Source organism: Hemitrygon akajei, chromosome 16, assembly GCF_048418815.1.
Source record: "Hemitrygon akajei chromosome 16, sHemAka1.3, whole genome shotgun sequence".
NCBI lineage: Eukaryota > Metazoa > Chordata > Chondrichthyes > Myliobatiformes > Dasyatidae > Hemitrygon > Hemitrygon akajei.
Genome location: NC_133139.1, coordinates 88,380,202 through 88,403,417, shown reverse-complemented (window position 1 = coordinate 88,403,417; position 23,216 = coordinate 88,380,202). Strand labels below are relative to the sequence as shown.

The following is a 23,216-nucleotide window of genomic DNA, read 5'->3' as shown; positions in this document are numbered from 1 at the left end:
TTTCTTCCACCAAAGTGCATGACCATACACTTTCCAACATTGTAGATAGATAGATACTTTATTCATCCCCATGGGGAAATACAACATTTTTTCCAATGTCCCATACACTTATTGTAGCAAAACTAATTACATACAATACTTAACTCAGTAAAAATATGATATGCATCTAAAATCACCCTCTCAAAAAGCATTAATAATAGCTTTTTCATTTGCAAATTTCATTTGCCACTTCTTGCCCATTCCCCTAAACTATCCAAGTCTCTCTGCAGACTCTCTGTTTCAACACTACCCGCTCCTCCACCTACCTTTGTGTTAATTGGCAAATTTAGCCACAAATCCACTAATCCCATAGTCCAAATCATTGACATTCATCATAAAAAGCAGCAGTCCCAACACCGATCCCTGTGGAACTCCACTGGTAACCAGCAGCCAGCCAGAATAGGATCCCTTTATTTCCACTCTGTTTTCTGCCGATCAGCCAATACTCCACCCATCCTAGTAACTCCCCTGTAATTCCATGGGCTCTTATCTTGTTAAGCAGCTTCATGTGTGGCACCTTGTCAAAGGCCTTCTGAAAATCTAAGTACACCACATCTACTGTATCTCCTTAGTCTACCCTGCTTGCAACTTCCTCAAAAAAAATTGCAGCAGGCTAGTCAGGCAGGATTTTCCTTTCAGGAAACCATGCTGGCTTTGGCCTATCTTGTCATGTGCTTGCAGGTACTCCATAATCTCATCCCTAATAATTGATTCCAACAACTTCCCAGCCACTGATATCAGGCTAACAGGTCTATAGTTTCCTTTCTGCTGCCTCCCACCCTTCTTAAATAGCAAAGTAACATTTGCAGTTTTCCAGTCATCCAGTACAATACCAGAATCTATTGATTCTTGAAAGATCATCATTAATGCCTCTGCAATCTCTCCAGGTACTTCCTGCAGAACCTGAAGGTGCATTCCATCAGGTCCAGGAGATTTATCCATCCTCAGACCATTAAGCTTCCTGAGCACCTTCTCAGTCGTAATTTTCACTGCACGTATTTCACTTCCGACACTCTTGAATGTCCGATATACTGCAGATGTCTTCCACTGTGAAGACTGATGCAAACTACATATTCAGTTCCTCTACCATCTCTGCGTCTCTCATTACAATATCTCCAGTGTCATTTTCTATTGGATCTATATCTACCCTCAACTCTCTTTTACCCTTTATATTCTTAAGAGAGCTTTTAAGTATCTTCTTTGATATTAATCACCACCTTCCTTTCATAATTCATCTTTTCCTTCCCAATGACCTTCTTAGCTTCCTTCTGCAAGTTTTTAAAAGCTTCCCAATCCTCTATCTTCCCTTCTCGTTCTGGCTTCATTTCATGCCTTCTCTTTTGCTTTTACTTTGACTTTGACTTCACTTTTTTCAGCCACGGTAGTGTCCTTCTTCCATTTGAAAATTTCTTCTTATTTGAAATATATCTGTCTTGCACTTCCCTCATTTTTCGCAGAAACTCCAGCCACTGCTGCTCTGCTGTCTTTAGCCAAGTTTTAGAGATGGCCACAACATCATACTTGCCAATCTGTAGCTGAATTTTAAGATCGTCCATTTTATTTCTTATGCTGCATGCATTCAAAAGCAACACTTTCAGTCCAGTATATGTTGATTTCTGTTTTAACTGCATCATATCTTTATTGCCCTGTAACTCATCCCACTGGCTGTGATTATGCCTTATCTCCTGCCTGTCCTTTCTATCATCTTTGTTGCATGCTATCTTTGATTTATTTCTGTTTTCCCATTCCTCAGCCCTATCACTCCGGTTCCCATCCCCCTGCCAAATTCATTTAAACCCTCTCTAACAGCTCTAGTAAACCTGCTTGCTAGGATATTGGACCCCTTTGGGTTCAGGTGTAACCCATCCTTTTTGTACAGTTTGTACCTCCCCCAGGAGATGCCCCAATGATCCAGGAACCTGAAGCCCTGCCCCCTACACCAGTCTGTCAGCCACGCATTAATATGCCTGTGATTGATCAACCAGGAAGAGTTAGAACACTCACACTTTAGCAAACATGGATATAATTGTAGCTTGTTGCTTTGCTGAGTTCCTGGTGATCCTTGGACTTCCCGATAATCCTAGAACAGATCACACAGAAATTGTTAAAATCAAAAACAGCAAGATCTGGAGAAATTGCAAATGATAGAAGCTCGTAAGCCCATTGACATTTTGGCATAAAAATTATATACAGAAGGACATCTAAACTGTAATTATTTTAATATGGAAAATCCAGCACAACAAGGTCCCACAAATAGGTTTTTGGAAGATTAATGAAGGATTCTACACCCACAGCAACAGAAAATGCACTATCACCAAGTACAAAAAGGCAACACAAAAAACCAGCACAGGTTAGTGAACTCAAGCTTACGTTTGCTGTCTCCATTGGATTTACTCAGTCGCTTTCCACGACCCTTTGCTGCAGGAAAAACCACTGCATCTGTTTCCATATTGCTCTCCTCTTGGCCATTTGGCTCATCAGCAGCACCGTTATCACTGTCCTTGGCTCCATTTTCTGTGCAACCATTTGAATTAATACCAAGCTCGGAATCTCCATTCCCCATTGAAAGCTCTTGGCTGAGCAATGCTTTCACTTTGGCTAGATAACCCTCCTGGGAGGAAAAATAATTTGCATCAGGGTAAATCTGTCATGTAAGCAGGAAGCAATGATAGATTACTTATAAATAAGTGAGGTGAACAAGTCCAAGTGTCAACCCAACTCAGACTATTTTATTTTTATTGAGATATAGTGCAGAATAGGACCTTTGAGCCACACTGCCCAGCAACCCCCAATTTAATCCTAGGCTAATCACGGGCCAGTTTACCATGAACGATTAACCTACCAGTATGTCTTTGGACTGTGACCCATGTGGTCACAGGTAGAACATACAAACCCCTTAGAGGCAGTGGTGGGAACTGAACCTGGGTAGCCTGTACTGTAAAGCGTTCTACTAAACACTATGCTAACTAAACTAAACTAAACCCTAAGCCTCATTGTCAAGTGCAAACCTATCACCAACTGTAATTCACTAGGCTATTCTCACCACAGCTCACAAATGTGTGACCATTCTCTGAAAAAAAAACACAAGCAAATGGGAACACCACTTGCAGATTCCCTTACCTCACACAGAATAATAACTTGGTAGTGTAGTGTCATTCCCACAAAAACTCCCTAGCTAACAATATCTTGGCAGTATCTTCAGTACACGTGTTTAATGATTCAAGATGATGGCTCAACTACCACCATCTCAAATGGTATTTAGGAGTTGATGATGCTCTTGCCAGCAATGCACTCGGACCCCTAATCTTGGAGAAACGAAGTGCGGTATAACAATCCGCAATCATGCCCCCTTACATTTCCTATTGCTGAGAACAAGGAACCACATTTTGCAAGAACAGCAAGTGAAGACGCTCATCTAGGCAATAATCTGACAGGTTCCGTAGTCTGAAATCACCCAATTCCAATGTTTATAACAATTACAGCACGGAAACAGGCCATCTCAGCCCTTCTAGTCCGTGCCGAACGCTTACTCTCACCTAGTCCCACCGACCTGCTCTCAGCCCAAACCCTCCATTCCTTTCCTGTCCAAATTTTACTTTAAATGACAATATTGAACCTGCCTCTACCACTTCTACTGGAAGCTCGTTCCACACAGCTACCACTCTCTGAGTAAAGAAATTCCCCCTCGTGTTACCCCTAAACTTTTGTCCCTTAACTCTCAACTCATGTCCTCTTTGTTTGAATCTCCCCTACTCTCAATGGAAAAAGCCTATCAACATCAACTCTATCTACCCCCCATGATTTTAAATACCTCTATCAAGTCCCCCCTCAACCTTCTACACTCCAAAGAATAAAGACCTAACCTATTCAACTTTTCTCTGTAACTTAGGTGCTGAAACCCAGGTAACATTCTAGTAAATCTCCTCTGTCCGCCATAAGACCATTAAGACAAAGGAGCAGAAGTTGGCCATTCGGCCCATCGAGTCTGCTCCACTGTTTCATCATGAGCTGATCCAATCTCCCCTTTAGTCCCATTCTCCCGCCTTCTCACCATAACCTTTGATGCCCTGACTACTCAGATACCTATCAATCTCTGCCTTAAATACACCTAATGACTTGGCCTCCACTGCCACCCGTGGCAACAAATTCCATAGATTCACCACCCTCTGGCAAAAAATTTTTGTTAGCAGCCTCATGTGCGGCACCTTGTCAAAGGCCTTCTGAAAATCCAAATACACTCTTGTCTAGCCTACTTGTAATTTCCTCAAAAAATTGCAGTAGGTTTGTTAGGCAGGATTTTCCTTTAAGGAAACCATGCTGAGTTCTGCCCACCTTGTCATATGCCTCCAGGTACTCCGTAACCTCATCCTTGACAATCGATTCCAACAACTTCCCAACCACCGATGTTAAGCTAACAGGTCTATGATTTCCTTTTTGCTTCCTTGCCCCCTTCTTAAATAGCGGAGTGATATTTGCAGTCTTCCAGTCCTCTAGAACCAGGCCAGAATCTATTGACTTTTGAAAGATCATTGCTAATGCCTCCGCAATCTCCACAGCTACTTCCTTCAGAACACGAGGGTGCATTCCTTGGGTTATTAAACCTGCAAGCTATATTGTAAGGCCACATATCAAACTGTGGGTCAAGGGGTAGCACGCTTCCCTGCACATTCAGCCCGACATAGAATTCTAAAAGACAAAACACGCTCTCCACTACCTTACTTAACCCGAATTCTTTACCAACTTACTTCAGAGAGTTCTTCTTTTTGAAATTTTGTTTCCAGCTCACTGAGGTCATTTTGTGCACCTGATTGTAAGAAACCATGCAGCAAACTCAGCTTTTCTTTCACACATTCCTGAAAGAGAATCATTATTTTTTTTTAATTTTGTGCTTTGATGACCATTAAAACATTGAAATAAAAACATCACAAAGGAGGAAACAGAATACGGCAAGAAAATAAAAGAAAGAAATAAACTCTTCTCAGCCATCCAGTCAGGTACAGGTAACGATTTTAACTGATGTTTAAAATCATCCCTGATGAAGACTGCAGAGTTTGTTATCGCAACGTCTGTTCAAATTGATACCTGTACCTGGCTGGAAGCCCAAGAGTTTACTTGTCATATAGGTCAGGGAAGTACGAGATCCTTCATTTTCCCTTCAGAAAAGAGGTCAAAAGGTACCAAAGGGCAAAACAGCATAGTGGCAAGTTCATACTGTAAAGAGAAAGAACTTAATACTGAAAATTCTGAGGTAATAATAATTTGCAGAAGCCTACAGAGGTCCTGCAATACCATAAAATGCAACTGATTGATCACGTTCATCACAGGCAACCAGTATTCAAATTTTATCTGTTTGCTCAAATTTTGATTGGTGGATTACTACTGACAAGACCCTTTTGAAACCACTAAAATACAGATTAGAAGACAATACTTAATATTTCAACATACCTTCTCTGTGAGGCCAACTTTATCCTCAAGGGCTTGAAGCCTGAAAAAAAAAGGTCAACGATCAAAGTACATCAGATATATAAACTGTACCCTCAGCATTTAGCAGGTTTACTTTCCAATCTTGCCGATCACAGATTTACGCCATATTAAATAATACACTGAAGGATCTAATGTAGTTTCAGAGGGAACAAGAAAGGTGTTAAAACTGGGACAAGCCATTTAAGCACAACTCTAAATCCTCCCCCCTTCTTGTTACACAATTCATTGTCCCTAGAAATTTGTTATAATCCATGTAATTTTCAAACTGTCTTTGTAACTAGACCCTAGCAAATAGAATCAGCTCCAAAATGGGAAGCAACTGCAGTGCGCATACATTACATATTTTCGAAAAATATTTAGGCGCAAGAACTTACAGTGGAAACAATGGCTCGGAATGAAGACAAGAATGAATCATTCAATGCTGAGTCGCTTTCCCTTCAATAGGTCATGGATGTTTCAAACATACTATTGCCCCTATCCCTTTTACAAAAAAAATAAAGCAAGTCTAAGATTTAAAAGTTTCTAAGGATCCAGGTAGGGAATTGAAGAAACATCACCCAGTTTCACCAGTGATTGGTAAGGCTCTAGTTGAGCTTATAGTCTGAATTCTAAATCCAGAAGGAATGTTTATCTTATATCCAAGTATTTATTTTTCAAGTATCCCAATCATCAGATTACAAGTCAAACGGGAGATGGCTTGAACAACCGTAATGTAACAATTTTCCATCACAACCACATCACACGATAGCATGATAGTGGGAAATTCATTTGTTGAGTAATTCCCATACTGAGCAACAAGTGATGCAAAGTAAAAGAGAAATGCTGATAATAGCTAGTGGATCCAGCAGCAATCTAGAGAGAGCAAGAGCTTACAGATCAATGACCTGCCATCAGAACTAGAAATAACATTAGAAGTCAAATTTATTGCAATTACTGTACAGAACAAAGGAAATATCTGTGAAAGGGCAGATCAGCTAAGTGGGAGTGGTAAAGATTTCCTTATCACATTTGGGGCCTGTAAGAGCATCTAAAGATATGATAATTACAGTAGGTTTAGAAATCCAAATGAAAGCAATAAAAAGCCTGGAACCACCACACAAAACAATTCAGTTGCTGGAAATCTGGAATGAAAATGCTGGAATTACTCAGCAGGTTGGATAGCAGGGAAAAGGATTCATTGAACAATACTCAAAGGATTCGAAGTACATTTATTATCTACGTATGCAGTACAACCTCCCTGAGATTCATCTTCCCCACAGTCACGAAACAAAGAAAACCATGGAAACTATTCAAAGAGAAAAATCAGGTCTCCTCTTCTGTGCAAATGACAACTAGAAAGAACAATAATGAGTGAAAACACAGAATACATATATTTTTTAAAAAACCTAAGAGTCCTTATTCAGGAGGTGACATGACAGGTTGGCAAGGCTTTTATTAGAACTGGCCTGTTCTTAACGCTATATGAAAAGGCTGGAAATCCAAATTAAATTCAAAGTTGTGATCTGAGCCATAACATACCTATGTTATATGGGCCTCTTACACTATTCCAATGAAGCACAATGTGGGATGAAGAATTAAAGAGGCAGTAACTGAAGCTTGGGATAATCCTTGCATACCATAAGGGAGCTGGTGTGGTAAAACTATGGACTGGTGAGTCTCACGTCAGTTGTAGGGAAATTGCTGGAGAAAATGCCTAGGGATAGGACACGTGAGCATTTGGAAACACATGACCCAATTAGGGAGAGCCAGCATGGCTTTGTGTGGGGCAGATTGTGCCTTACCAACTTGATTAAGATTTTTTGACAAGGTGACGAGAGATGATGAGGGTAGGGCAGTGGATGCAGTCTACGTGAATTTTAGTAAGGTGTTTGACAAAGTAAGATGTATGAGATGTGCGGCAAATTGGCTGTTTGGATTCAGAACTGGCTTCTGCATAGAAGACAGAGGACAGTGGTTGAAGGGTCTTAAATGAGTTAGAGGTCTGTAATTAGTGTGTTCCACAGGGATCTGCTATTTGTGATGTATATAAATGACCTGGATGAAAATGCAGATGTGTGGGATAGGAAATTTGCAGATGATACCAAAACTGGTGGAGATGTGGATTGTGTAGAAGACTGGCAAGGAATACAGCACGATATAGATCAGAGAAATGGCAGATGGAGTTTAGCCCAGATAAATGCGAGATGTTGCACCACGGTAGGTCAAATGGAAGGAGACAGCAAACTGTACTTAACAGTGTTGCTGAGCAGAGATCTTGGGATCCAAGTTCTTAACTCCTTGCAAGTGGCTACACAGGTTGATAAGGTATTTAAAAATGTTTATGGAATGCTTGCTTTTATTGGTCAAGACACTGCGTTCAAAAGTCAAGAGGTTATGTTGCAACTTTATAAAACTCTGGTTAGGACACATCTGGAGTACTGTATTACGTACAATTCCGGTTGTCCCACTATAGGAAAGCTGTTGAGCTTACGAGAGAGTACAGAAGAGGTTTACCAGCTTGCTGCCTGGATTAGAGAACATTTGCTGTCACAAAAAGCTGGTTAAACTTGGGTCGCTCTCTCTGGAGTGCCAGAGGCTGAGGAGATCTGATAAAGGTTTACAAGATTATGAGAGGCATACATATAACAGAGTATATTTCTCAGGGTTGAAATGTCTAATACCAGAGGGCATGCACTGAAGGTGAGAGGAGGGAGGTTCAAAAGGATGTGAGGGGCAACTTTTATTTTACTCAGAGTGGTAAATGCCAGGAATGCACTGCCCGGTATGGTGATAGAGGCAAATACATTAGATGCTTTTAGGAGCCGTTTGGATAGGCACATGGCATATACTTTTTTAAGTATATAAAAGGTAAAAGAGTCGAGGGTAGATATAGGACCAATAGAAAATGATGCTGGAGATATTGAAATGAGAGATGTAGAGATGGCAGAGGTTACTGAATGTGTATTTTGCATCAGTCTTCACAGTGGAAGACATCTGCAGTATATCAGACCTTCAAGAGTGTCAGGGCAGTGGAGTACGTGCAGTGAAACTTATGACTGAGAAGGTGGTCAGGAAGCTTAATGGTCTGAGGGTGGATAAATCTCCTGGACCTGATGAAATGCACCCTTGGGTTCTGAAGGAAGTAGCTGGAGGGATTGCAGAGGCATTAACAAAGATCTTTCAAGAGTCGATAGATTCTGGCATTGTACCGGATAACTGGAAAATTGCAAATGTTACTCCACTATCTAAGAAAGGTGGGAGGAAGCAGAAAGGAAACTATAGACCTGTTAGCCTGACATCAGTGGCTGGGAAGTTGTTGGAATCAATTATTAGGGATGAGATTATGGAGTACCTGGAGGCACACGACAAGATAGGCCAAAGCCAGCATGGTTTCCTGAAAGGAAGATCCTGCCTGACAAACCTACTGCAATTCTTTGAGGTAATTACATGCAGGGTAGACAAAGGAGATGCAGTAGATGTGGTGTACTTGGATTTTCAGAAGGCATTTGACATGGTGCCACACATGAGGCTGCTTAGCAAGATAAGAGCCCATGGAATTACTAGCATGGGTGGAGCATTGGCTGGTTGGCAGAGAACAGAGAGTGGGAATAAAGGGATCCTATTCTGGCTGGCTGCCGGTTACCAGTGGAGTTCCACAGGGGTCAGTGTTGGGACCGTTACTTTTTACAATGTACGTCAATAATTTGGACTATGGTATTAAGGGATTTGAGGCTAAATATGCCGATGATACAAAGATAGGTGGAGGAGCAGGTACTGTTGAGGAAACAGAGAGCCTGCAGAGAGGCTTAGATAGTTTAGGGGAATGGGCAAAGAAGTGGCAAATGAAATAAAATGTTGGAAAGTGTATGGTCATGCACTTTGGTGGAAGAAATAAATGAGCAGACTATTATTTAGATGAGGAGAGAATTCAAAATGCAGAGATGCAAAGAGACTTGGGAGTCCTTGTGCAGGATACCCTAAAAGTTAACCTGCAGCTTGAGTCGGTTGTGAAGAAGTCGAATGCAATGTTGGCATTTGTTTCTAGAGTTATAGAATACAAGAGCTGGGATGTGATGTTGAGGCTCTATAAGGCACTCGTGAGACCACATTTGGAGCATTGTGTGCAGTTTTGGGCACCTTATTTTAGAAAGGACATACTGACATTGGAGAGGGTTCAGAGAAGATTCACGAGAATGATTTCAGGAATGAGAGGGTTACCATATGAGGAACGTCTGGCAGCTCTTGGGCTGTATTCCCTAGAGTTCAGGAGAATGAAGGGGGATCTCATAGAAACATTTCAAATGTTAGAAGGCCTGAACAGATTAGATATGGTAAAGTTATTTCCCATGATAGGGGATCCTAGGACAAGAGGGCATGACTTCAGGATTGAAGGATGTCCTTTTAGAACTGAAATCGAGAGGAATTATTTAAGTCAAAGAGTGGTAGATCTGTGGAATTTGTTGCCACAAGTGGCTGTGGAGACCACGTCATTGGGTGTACTTAAGGCAGAGATAGATAGGTTCTTGATTAGCCAGGACATCAAAGGGTACGGGGTGAAAGCAGGGGAGTGGGATGACTGGATGAATTGGATCAGCCCATGATTGAACGGTGGAGCAGACTCAATGGGCCAAATGGCCTGCTTCTGCTCCTAAATCTTATGGTCTTATGGATGTAAGGAAGATGGAGGGATAAGGCTATGGTGTAGGTAGGAGGAACTAGTGCTTGGGTGTTTTTGATTTGCTTTTTAGCTGGTTCACCAAAACACTATGGTCTGAATACCCTGTTCCTGTGCTGTGCTGTACTATTCCATGTTCTATGTGAAGACGCCACTCAACCTGCATTGGAGTTCTCCCAAATACAGATATGAATGTATAACCAAACTGAAGGTAATACTGAACTGCTGCTTCAACTGAAACAAGTGTTTGGAAACCCAGATTGTGGGAAGGATGGAAGCAAGAGGACAGAGGATGCATTTCCTGAGGTTTCATAGAAGCTTCCTTGTGAAGAGGTAGGTGCTGATGAGGATGTGAAAATGAACAGGAAGTACAATGAAATGCTTAAAGGTGAAAGGTGGAGAAGGTGTGTCTGGTGAGATACAAGGTGAGAAAGGCGGGTACGGTAGCGTCACAGTATGTTATTACCAACCTTTTTGGTCAAGTTACTCCCTCCACAACTGCTATATAGCCTGGTGAATATGTTGAACATTTAATGCCCATTTCCAGCACTTAAAAAAAACATTAAGAACTCCGAAATGTTTTGCCATGATACAAGGAACGACATACCAATATATATGCTAGACAAAGTTAGCTGTCAGAAGTGTGCTCATCCCACACTTTTCTCAGCAGACAGCACTTACACAACAACAAAGCTCTCAGTCTGTGATTATGTGGGTTGTTCAGATTGGCAGTAGGACAATTTTTAGTTTGCACCCAGCATTCAGAAGAAGAAGTTTGAATCAGACAGATTGGTGCCAGTATTTAAATCTGGTTAAATTCATTGGCTATGTGATATTTTTTGGTGCTACATTATAGCTTAACACTTTAATGCATGAGCTGTGTTAAAGTGTCAAGTTATAAAGAAACAATAAAAAAAACAAAATAAATTGGGACAGTTGAGAAAATATTTTACATCAGCTAGATACTCAATTTGTTCACAAGCAATGATGTGTTTGAGCTGGTTTTAACTTGTGCACTGGATTTTCTGTCAAAACAGTGAGGCGTTTATTCAGTTTAACGCACAGCAGAAATATATCCTTTTGCTACAATTCTGTTTTTAGAAATAGACTCAGGGTGCAAACTTAGTGAAACTAAATCCTGTGTTGAAACCACAAAAAGCAAACAATGGCGAACAAGAGAGAACAAACTGACTGACTACCATGTATTGGAATGAAAAAATAAACTTCCAGGATGATGGAATGTGCTAGAAAATGGGACTGTCTATAGCTTTTACATAGGTCCAGTGGACTAACACGTTGGCTACACAATAATAATTCAGATTTTATTTTTGAAAGGGGAACAAAGATAGTCACAATTAAAATGTTATTAATTGAATCAACAATTAAAGTCAGTAATGCACCTAGATATTCTGTGGGATATGTGCACCAACTTTTGTTTCAGTTCTAGTTGGATCTCCTCCCTCAATACCCCACCCCCAAGTTAGCACTTTATTACTCTTGCTACCCATTTCCTCCCAGCTGTAACCCTCACACAGTCACTCTCTGGATTGAGGGACAGACTCAACTATCTGGTCTTTGCTTCTGCTCACCCTGCCTCCTGCAGGAACTCCATTCATTCTTCCTGTTCTTCCATCTCCATTAAATTTGCAACACACAAAATGCTGGAGGAACTCAGCAGCCCAGGCAGCATCTATGAGTACAGTCGACATTTGAGGCCGAGACCCTTCGACAAGACTGGATTTCCAGCATCTGCAGATTTTCTCTCGCTTGTAATTCCATTAAATTTGCCATGATTCCACACAGAAACCTGCAATGTCCTTCTTTCTCCTGAACCATGGCTATTGTTAACAGCACCTCATCGTTTCCCACTCCTCACACCTGGCTTGTACAAAGCTGCAGTAGAGATCCTGTCTTCACTCCACTCCACCTCGTTCACATTCAACAGATCATCAATCGCCATTTCCACCAAAAAAAAGTCTTACTTGCCTTCCTAAATATTTTAAAGGGACCATGCCCTTTGAGAATCTGCTTTGCCATCCTCACCAACCACTGCCTTTCTTTTGGCAGTTTTCCACACACCTACCTTTTCTTCTGCTTTTTCCATCATCCAGGGACAATCCTTCCAAAAGCAGCAGCAGCTCATTTAATCTTTGTACTGTTTTCAGTGTTTGAAATGTGGTCTCTTATTGAGAAGTCAAACACAGCATCTGCAGATTTCCTCGTGTTTGCACATATTGTGTGACTGCTTTGTGGAACCTTCAGCCAGCAAGATACATCACAAGCTTTAGGACAGCAGCTCACCTTCGATCTCGGTACATTGCAACCTACCATACCAGGTTACTTATCGAATTCTAGATAATTAATTTTGTGTTTTTGAACTGCTTAGTTTATTTTCTCACCTATTAGCACCTGACCCACGAGGCATGTCCTACTTCACTGCATATTGCAATGTTTATGTTCTTGCTCTCAGTCAACAATCCACAGCTTTTATCACCAGTCCTAAAACACACCTGACTTGCTGGGTTCTCCCAGCACTTTGTGCAGGTTGCTCCTGTGTTTATAATTTTTATATGCTCCTTTCTTCAGATTCTCTCTGCCCCCTTTTAATTCACTGACTGGGTGACTGTTTATATTTAATCCCATGGCAACTTGAGACGTGGTAAAGAATGGGTTAAATTAGTTCCCCTTTATATGCTAATATGAGCAGTACAAAATGGAAGTTTTAAGGCAAAATGGTGTGAGTATATTTTGAGAAAGTAATGAGGGAACTAGTCCACAGCCTTGTTTTGAGAACTTAGTGCAAGTACCAGTCTGGAGCCTTGAGTGCAGATAACAGTGAAAAACATGTTTGTCTGGATGACTACTGGGGTAAATGTTAGAGATCTTGAAGGGTATAAGAATAGGCAATTTCTTTATGCAAATAGGAATCTTCTGAGGCTGGGAGGTATGAATTGGAGATAAGAGACAAGGACAGTAAGAGATAGTGCATGAGAAAAAGAGCTGTCGGGCATCTGTGGACCCCTATATTTTGTGGAGTGGCTTAGTGATTGGCTGATGTGTTATTTTGTCTCCCTTACTACTTTACTAACCACTTTCTTTGAACTGGAACATCAACTCAATGTCTCTTTCCACTGATGCCTAACGTGCAATGATAACTAGAGCTTTCCTTTTACTTTGTATTTCCAGCATCTGCAGATTTTACATTACATTTTCAAAGCACCCTCGTTGTTTGGCATGTCAATTTACTAATTAATTTTGGGAAACATTTCCTAATGCTCCATGTTGAGTTCACTACCAATACTTCATATATTGCTCCAGAATCACGCACCTAATTCAAAATCTACCTGGTGCAATCACTTTTAAAAGACAATGATTTTGTGGCATCCACACACACTATATAGTTCCATCAATTTTAACAGTCACTTGCCCAAATTCAATAAAAATTTAAAATATTTAAATTCAGAGGTTTTGCTTGCATTATAGTAGGAAAAAAAAGAGAAACTTAAATACATTCACTGCCCAAATTATTTTTCACCTGCTTACCAAACTTTCCACTGAAGAGTCTAACACAGTCAAATGAATACCTCTCTAATAGAATCAGAATACTACTTCATCCTAATTTGTAACCTATCATTCCTCTGCTTACTACTGGTCCATCAAAAGCTTGTGTTTTAAATTCCCCCACTGTGTGTCCAGGTCACTCCATGCACTCAGCATTGTACAGTAATTCAACATTGGCCTTGGTCACATTCCGACACCACCACTAGCAGCTAACATCACCTACAAATCTTTCAAATTCCCTGCCTAATCCTCTCCAGACTCACAGACAGCTTTTGTCACACTGTTATGTATTTATTTAGCAATGTAGCCCTCTGAGTAGCGCCACCACAGCAATCCCCAGCCATCCCGATTTAACCCTAACCTAAGCATGGGACAATTTATAATGACCGGTATGTTCTTGGACGGTGGGAAGAAACTGGAACACCCAGGGAAAACCCATTCATTCCAAAGAGAGTACGTACAGACACTCCTCCCAGGGGACGAGGATTGAACTCTGACACCCCAAGCTGTAAAAGCATCACGTTAACCACCACGCCACCATGGTGCCCAAATTGTTACAGTCATGAACAGACTTCTCATACACTATAACATCAACTCCTGATCTCCCCATTTACCTCATCATGGTGTTTGCACTTTATTCTGTATTTTGCATTCTGACTTTTTTTTTAATGCACTTCTGTATGGCGAGAGCTGACTGGATAGCACTCAAACGGAAGGTTACAGAAGAAATTGGACAAACTGGGGCTATTCTTTCCCTCCCTTCCATTCCCCCTCCCCCCTGAGCAAAGGAGGTCGAAGTGTAACCTTACAGTGGTTTATAAAATTATGAGAGACATTGATATAATAGTTGGTCACATACCCTCGGAATGTAAGTCTAAAACTCGAGGGGATAGGTCTGAGGTGAGACAGCAAAGATTCAAAGGTGATCTGAGGGACTGGTGCAGTGTGGGAATCTTTCCTACATGGAACAGAGCCACCCAAGGAATGGTAGCAGTAAGTAAAATGACAATGTTTGGACAGGTACATGAATAAGGTTTGGAGGTACGGGGGCAGGTGAGAGGTGGGAACAGGCAAGTGGGATTAATGTAGATAGGGATTGTGGTCAACACGAAAAGTGGAGGTGAAGGGCATATTCCCATGCTGCTTAACTATGCATCTGTCAATTTGCAATTTTTGACATCCTTTACGCTAGAAAAACAGAATTAATTTGCAGTTTCCTGTAGCATGGATCTTTGCAAGAGCTTTCTAATCAACTGTCATTAAGAATGCAAGGTGGGTAAGCACACTGCACCAAAATGTAAAACTGACAGAAGAAACTATTCACAAACGTTCACAAATAAGTCAAGGGAACAGATCCTTTTTTAAAGAGGCAAAATTAATAGGAGGCTGAACTACATACATATTAGGCAGAGAGCAGCATACGCCACTTGTTTACCTCAAAATCATTGCATTTCTTTCCACAAAATGCATCAGTACACAGCACTTCTAATAGCACCTTGCACCATGCAAGGACATGCTGAAAATTATTCACAGCCGGTAAAGGTAGCTCTAAAGTGTGGTTACAGTTTTCATGTTGGAAAGTAAATGTGATACCGTTCATATATCTATACACCATATTCCTTTTAACATTAACTGAAGTGAAAATGGGCCTCGGGGGCATGTCTTACAAAGTAAAGCCAAGTTTCTTTTACATACTGTAGACCCAAAGCAAGCAGATGGAACATCATCTTAAACATTTCATTCAATAGGAAACTCAATGTCACTGCAACAAATAGTCTGCTGGAGAAACTGAGGTACAGTAAAGGAATTTGACATGTCGGGTCAAAACCTTGCATCAGCACAGATGCCACAACCTGCTCAGATCCCCCGCATTCAGTATCTACATTCCCGTGTCCTTGATGTCACGGATCTGCACAGGAGCTAGTCTGCATTTCTGCCTTGTCTCCACAGTGGGACTTGAACTTATTTGAGTCATTCGTGTGACCCATATACGTATGGCTACTGGTGCAAAACCAAAATCCGCCCTGGATATTTCAATCATTCACTTTCCCGTGTGAGGAACCAATAGCCCGTGCCTGGGTGGCTCTCCCTCTGACTTTTAATTCAAAAGGCCCCCAACCCAGAAACAAAATTCACGCAGCACCCTTGAGGAAGTACAACACTCTCAAGGGCGCAGTCCTTCAGTTTAAACCTCTCTGTCTGCACCTTGGGGCAAGAAGCCATACAGCGCCAGTAAAGGGGGGGGGGGGGGGAGAGAAAGGCCAGTTCTACCTGGCAATCTGTGTATCAATTGGGAAAATCTGCGCAGCAATTGCGAGCTCAGCCCCTCATTAATCCTTTGGCGGCAATGAAATGGCGTTGCGGTAGAAGGGCCGGGGAACTCAACTACCCTTCCTTGTCTAACCCCCGCCCCCCTCCCGAATTTGGCGCCAAAACGCTTGAGAGCAAGAGGGCTGGTAAATCAAACGTCTAATCTGTTATTAGTAACATAAACACGCCATAAGTGGAAGGCAGGGGTGTCGATACGCATTGGAGGGAAGGGGGAGAAGAGCTGAACCCTTAGATCGGCAGCCGCGGCAACGGGCACGGGTAAAAAAAAACCGGCGGGAGGCCTCAGGCCCCGGGGACTCCATCAGCTAGAACTCACCGCTTCTTGACGTCGTCGGGCAGGGGGCAAGAAGAGGGGTTCTGGGTCCTGCCGGGCATGGTGGCGGCGGCGGCGTCCGTAGAGGAGCGGTGCGGTCCGGGGAGAAACGGCCGATACCCGCCGCTGGGCACAAACCGACAGGCGGGCAGGCAGGCGCGAGCGCGGGGGTTTGGCGCGCGAGCCCGGCCCCGGGAACAGGGCGGCAGCACGGAGGGGTGTGATACCCGACCGCCCCTAAACTCTACCTATCCCCATCGACAATCAGGGCGCCGTTTCTTACAACATCCCTTTATAATTCATACTACAAAAGGAACACAAAAGATCATCTTAGTTTGTATCAAAATTGCAACCGATTACAAATTTATTTCTTTTGCGCCCCCCTCAGTTCCGACTTATTCCATTCCAGACTATTACTCGGCAGACCCGCAAATTAACGAAGGGGGAGAGAAGATTTACACTAATTGACAATGTTCGCTAATCTATTCGTTTTATCATTGGGCATATAATTAGGTATTTTATAAAGTTTATAATAATATTAAAGTTTTTGGTAAAACCACAAGGGTTATGGCATAATATTTGACGGTTGGTGTTGTTGTTTAAGAGTTCCCCTTTAATGAAATGGATTCACTCACACAAAAGATGAATGGGACAGAAGAGGGAACGACCATAATGTGGTGTAGAGGGGTTCCTAATATTAATATTTGTGTTAACTGGGTTGAAATCTTCCGGACCATGTAGTCTTCTATATCATTAAAATTAAATCATTCAAATGTTGTTCTTGTTTGAACCAGCCTGCGTTATTCCGCTTTATATGTTAATTTCGATGTCGTACTTCAGCAACTTTCCCTCCATGGCATTTGAACAAATCCACAAATTGGGATCCACCCTGGTCTTCCAATGACGTCAGACGGGGGAAAACCGAAAATCCCTCTGCCGTTGCAGCAAATGTCACAATGGGCATATGTTGTTTAAGCTTACAAAAATAATTCATTTAATTGCAACCGTTTTGTTTTGTTTTGCATCCTTCCTCCTCGTGCATAATGGATCGTTCATTCTTACTACATTGAATATCGCTGCCGCAGAGGAAAACAAACAGGAGTACTCTAAAGAGGTTGACTGTGGTTCTTCTCTGCAAGGTTTGTTACAATGTGAAATACACCTGCAGGAAAATCAGTAGAAACAGAGTGCGTGCTGTTAAAGTGAGCTCGTTAAATAATTAAAAAAATGTATACAGGAAGTGGTGCTTCTTTTTAAAGTAAGAAGTATCAGGAAAATGTCAGACATGGGTCACTGGATAGACGTAGTTATAAACTAATTTTTGCGGAACGGAAATTTGCTCATGGGTGGTTTCTCTTTGTGTGGGGTCTAGTGACGGTAAAAGCTATGCTCCGCGGCGGGGGTACCTGGATGCCTGGCACCGAGCTCCCAAAACAGACCCGAGTGTGAACACAAACATGAGAGAATCTGCAGATGCTGGAAATTTGAGAAACACACACAAAATGTTGGAGGGACTCAGCAGGCCAGGCAGCATCTATGGAAAAGAATAAACAGTCGACGTTTTGGGCTGAGACCCTTCATCAGGGCCGAAAAGTCGACTGTTTATACCTTTCCATAGATGCCGCATGACCTGCTGAGTTCCTCCAGAATTTTGCGTGTGCTGCTACTCGAGTGTGAATTCTGTTGCAGAAAAAAAAACCTGGTGGGCAGAAGAAATAATTCAAGAATGGGCTAGAAAAATCGCAACATCTTCTGATCCCCTGACAATACCTGGCGCACGACGGCACTGAGAACATCGAGTCTGGAAGAACAAAAGCCCCACGTAAACAGCAGGAGTGCAAGTTTTCATGAACAATCAATTTGACTGTCCCGTCCGCCCTCTCCTGGCCAATCCGTCGAAAAACCTGAGGTTCCTCCATCGGCTTCATTGGTCACCCCAGAACTGGAGTGGAAGAAAATCATCCTGCATACTTCTAAGAAGAATGTAGTTATTATTTCCCAATAAAATTTATTTCTTGCACGACGATAATGCACTAGCTGGATTCCTGCAATTAAGATATTGCAGGAAACATTGAGACGTGTCAAAAATTGTAACCACACGTTAAAATTTGAAAACCAGAAGGTAATTGACCATGAGCAGCACAACCATTGTCCATTCTGACCGTGTAGAAACTTTAGCAGGAAATTTAGTCAATTGTTTTCCCTTGATGAAATCTCTGTTATGCTTTGTTGAACAATATTCCACCTGACTACACTCTTTATAATTATTGAAAAGAGATTTTCAGGATGTTGTGGAGTAATCGCAGAATGGTTATTTACAGACCTGGACCAATGGAGTGGTGACGTGCATTCAGATTCCCAGTAGGAACATTCTCCTGACTCCCACAGGGCAGAAGATACAAAAGCCTAAAATCATGTACCACCAGGCTCAAGGACTGATTTTAGCCCATTGTTATAAGATTATTGAATGGTCTAAAATCTGGAAATGGACTCTTAAAAATGTTATTTATTGAGATAACAGTGCCAAATAGGCTATTCCGGTCCTTCGAGGCACACCGCCCCACAAACCCCCAATTTGATCTGAGACTAATTACGGGGCAATTTACAATGACCTACCAATCGATACATCTTTGGACCATGGGAGGAAGCGGAAGCACCTGGCGGAAACCCACGCGGTCACGGGGAGAACGTACAAACTCCTTGCAGGCAACAGCAGGAGTTGAACCCAGGCCGATTGTACTGTATAGTGTTGTGCTAACCACAATGCTACCGTTTAAGCTCAGAATCCACCTCATTATGATCTTGCATTGTATTATTTATCTGCACTGCACTTTGTGTACCTGTTAATCTTTTTTATTATATTCTGTTGCTGCTTTATCTTATACTACCTCAATGCACAGTGTAATGATTTGATCTGTGTGAACAGCATACTGATTTTCACTGAACCTTGGTATATGTGACAATAGCAAAGCAATTCCAGGTTTTGTTATTTGCACAATTACCTGTATTCATTGCACCATCAGATCAGCAGCACTCAGAAGGAAAAACGATTAAAAATGAATTATACACAATTGCACATTAAAATATTTTATACAAAGTTAATTTTAGTGCAAAGTGACCAAAGAGGTCAGAGCAGTGATTAGTGTTGTTCAGGTTGGTTCAAGAACTGAATGCCGGAAGGGAATTAACTGTTCCTAATGAAGCATTTGGATGAATAAATAACAATTCAAAATGAGAATGATGGGTATCACTGGCCACGGCTGGGAGAATTCTATTTCTGGGAACGAATCAACAATCACTTATTGTCACCTGTAACTCTCCAAGACCCAGCCACAGTAAGTCTCACCACGGATAAGCCTTCAATATGCTGATGAGCTATAACCCTGAGGAAGCATCAGTACCGCACACATATTTGCTGTGAAATTCTGTGAGCCTTGATTCATCTCCATTGCTTGAAACTTGACTCATTTATTTTTTTAAGAAAAACAACATTGGTGCCTTTTAGTCCAGTGATCTGGGTTGCTCTTGACTTTGGGTGCTGTCTCCATGGAGTTTACAGGTTCCTTGTCTGGTTCTTATACATTCTCTAGTTTCATTTTTTCATTGAGAATGGCCCGTCCAGCTTCGAACCTCACTGCCCAGCAATCCCCAATTTAATCCTAGTCTAATCACAGGACAATTTACAATGACCAATTAACTTACCAATCACTATGTCTTTGGACTGTGGGAGGAAACCGGAGCACCCAGAGGAAATATGTGTTTACAAGGAGAATGTACAAACTCCTTCCAAGCAGCAGTGGGAATTGAACCTAGGTCACCTGTAATGTAAAGCATTGTGCTAACCACTACGCTACCTGCCGCCTCACATATCCCAAACATATGGCTAATATGAGAGGACATAATTTGAAAGTAATTGAAGGAAAGCATAGAGGACTGACAGAGGTGTCCCCCCCACCCCCATAGCATACAGGGTGTGTGGAACATGCTACCAAAGGTGCTGGTAGATGCAGATACATTAGGGACATTTAAAAGATTCTTAGATAGGCACATGGATGAAAGAAGAATGGAGGGTTATGCTGGAAGGAAGCATTAGGAAGGTTAGAAGGTTGGCACAACAATCATGGGTAGTACTATACTGCACTGTTCTATGTGCTGTAGGCTAACTGCCACTGTCAATTGTCTCTAGTATAGGCAGGTGAAAGAATTAGGGCTAATAGACATGACTGAGGAAGTGTTCATGAGTTCATTATCCATTCAGAGATCTGATGGCGGAGGGGAAGCTGTTATTGAAACATTGAGTGCACATCTTCAGGCTTTTGTACCTCCTCCTTTATGGTAATAATGGGAAGAAGGTATAGCAGGGGCCAAATGGTTACCTTGAAAGTTGATTTCCTGAAATCTGCAACCCATATTCTAACACCCACCAACTCCATTCAAGTCTCGGTCGAGTTTATTGTGATGTGCACAAGTATGGTGAGGTACAGGCACAGCTGAGGAACTTACACAGCCCACTGCTGACACACAACTGTATGCTTGATCCAGCTCAGCCAACAACAGTATACAATCAGCAAACTTGTATATGGTGTTGGGGTTGTACTTAGCCACACAAGCATAAATGTAAAGCAAGTAGAGGAGGGGGCCAAGTACCATCACCATCTAGTATGGGAATTGTAAGGTATCTGGCCACAAGAATCTACAAAGGATTTAGAGAATGACAATTGGTGTCTCTCTTCCAACTATCTGAGATATTTATTGTCAATGATCCCTCTCATCTGTAACACAATCACTGAATTCATACCATTAGGCAAAGAGGTACCATAGCATTAGAACAAGGATTGTTAGGATGAGGAAGTTTCTTCCTCCAGGCTGAATCCTGAGCTCCTTGCCACCACCATATAGAAAGTACCAGTGGTATTATACTGTTCACCTTTTAAACCTGTGTTGTAAATACACCTTGTGCTAAATGTCAATCTTATGGAATACATTTTATTATGTTAATTTATACATGGTAACATTACTTTGTGTTGTGTGTGAATCATGCTTAGTCTTGTGCACCTTGGTCCAGAGGAACATTGTTTTGTTAGATGATCTACATGTATATGGTTGAATGACAACAAATGTGAACTTGACCTTACTTGCAGCAGCACATAGGTTCAGACAACAAACAGAACATAGAACACCAATCTTTCCAGCATTCTCTTACCTCGTGGGTTCAGATTATTTTTCCAGTCCCTCTTCATCCCTTGCAGGGACTGCAAGGGTAAAAAGACCCTGATGGAAGTTGTATACAGACTCCCCCCCCCCCCCCCCCAAACAGTAGTAAGGACATGCCCTATAAATTACAATGGGAGATAGAAAATGCATGCCAAAAGGGCAATGTTACAATAGTCATAGGGGACTTCAATATGTAGGTAGATTGGGGGAAAAAAATCAGGTTGCTGCTGCATTACAGGATGGAGAATTTCTAGAGCCCCTATGAGATGGCTTTATAGAGCAGTTCGTGGTTGAGCCCACTAGGGGAATCAGCTATTCTAGATTGGGCATTGTGCAATTAACCAGAATTGATTATAGAGAGCTGAAGGTAAAAGAACCCTTAGGGGAAAAGTGATCATAATATGATCGAATTCATCCTGAAATTTGAGAAGTTAAAGTCAGATGTATCAGTATTACAGTGGAGTAAAGAGAATTACAGAGGAATGAGAGGAGCTGGCTAGAATTGATTGCAAAAGAACACTGGCAGGAATGATGGCAGAGCAGCAATGGCTGGAATTTCAGGAAGCAATTTGGAAGGCATAGGAGAGGAGGTAATATTCAAAAGGAAAGATGACACAACCATGGCTAACAAGAAAAGTCAAAACCAACATAAAAGCCAAAGAGAAGGCATATAATAGAAACAAAAAGTGGGAACTTAGGGGATTGGGAAGCTTTTAAAAACCAACAGAAGGCAACTGGAAAAAAGTCATCAAGGTAAAGATGGAATACAGAAGTAAGCTAGTCAATAATATTAAAGAGGATATCAAAAGTTTCTTCAGATACTTAAAGAGAAGCGAGAGTGGATATCAGACCGCTGGAAAGGTACTAATGGGGGACAATGAAATAGCAGAATTGAATGAGCGTTTTGCACCAGTCTTCACTATGGAAGGCACTAGAAGTATGGTGGAAGTTCCAAGTGCCAGGGGGCATGAAGTGTGTGAAGTTATCATTACTAGAGAGAAGGTTCTTAGGAAACTGAAAAGTCTGATGGTAGATAAGTCACCTGGACCAGATGGTGTAGACCCCATAGGCTGATGAGATTGTGGAGGCAATAGTAATGATCTTTCAAGAATCACTCGATTCTGGAAGACTGGAAAATTGCAAATGTCACTCCACTCTTCAAGAAGGGAGAGAGGCTGTTGGAAACTATAGGCCTGTTAGTTAGGTTGGGAAGATGTTGGGGTCGATAATTAAGGATGAGGTCTCAGAGTAATTGTAAGCATATGATAAAATAGGCCGTAGTCAGTATAATTCCCTCAAGGGAAAATCTTGCCTGGCAAATTTGTTGGAATTCTTCAAAGTAACAAGCAGGACAGACAAAGGAGAATTGTTTGATGTTGTGTTCTTGGATTTTCAGAAGGATTTTGACAAGGTGCCACACATGAAGCTGCTTTAACAAGCTATGAACCCATGGTGTTACAGGAAAGATTCTTGCATGGATAAAACTGTAGTTTGGCAGGAGACAAAGAGTGGGAATAAAGGAAGCCTTTTCTGACTGGCTACCTGTGATTAGTGCTGTTCCACAGGAGTCTGTGTTGGGATCAATTTTTATGTTATATGTCAATGATGGAATGATGGCTT

At 41.7% G+C, this 23,216-nt stretch overlaps 1 protein-coding gene and 1 long non-coding RNA gene across 2 annotated transcripts in view; one reads left to right on the top strand and one right to left on the bottom strand.

Moving 5' to 3' along the window:
• Nucleotides 1-16,603, bottom strand: part of dnmt1 (DNA (cytosine-5-)-methyltransferase 1) — a 76,010-nt gene extending 59,407 nt beyond the window's left edge. The window contains exons 1-5 of the mRNA XM_073069390.1: nt 16,386-16,603; nt 5,485-5,524; nt 4,785-4,892; nt 2,410-2,650; nt 2,044-2,119 (exon numbers count right to left, since the gene is read on the bottom strand). Of these exons, the coding sequence (XP_072925491.1) occupies nt 2,044-2,119; nt 2,410-2,650; nt 4,785-4,892; nt 5,485-5,524; nt 16,386-16,444 (524 nt within the window). The 5' untranslated portion in view covers nt 16,445-16,603. The remainder of the gene's footprint in view (nt 1-2,043; nt 2,120-2,409; nt 2,651-4,784; nt 4,893-5,484; nt 5,525-16,385) is intronic.
• A 698-nt stretch (nt 16,604-17,301) lies between these two features.
• LOC140740419 (uncharacterized) lies at nt 17,302-18,405 on the top strand. The gene is made up of 2 exons (XR_012101849.1): nt 17,302-17,521; nt 18,072-18,405. It is a non-coding gene; the product is annotated as an uncharacterized lncRNA (long non-coding RNA).
• The last annotated feature ends 4,811 nt before the right edge of the window (nt 18,406-23,216 follow it).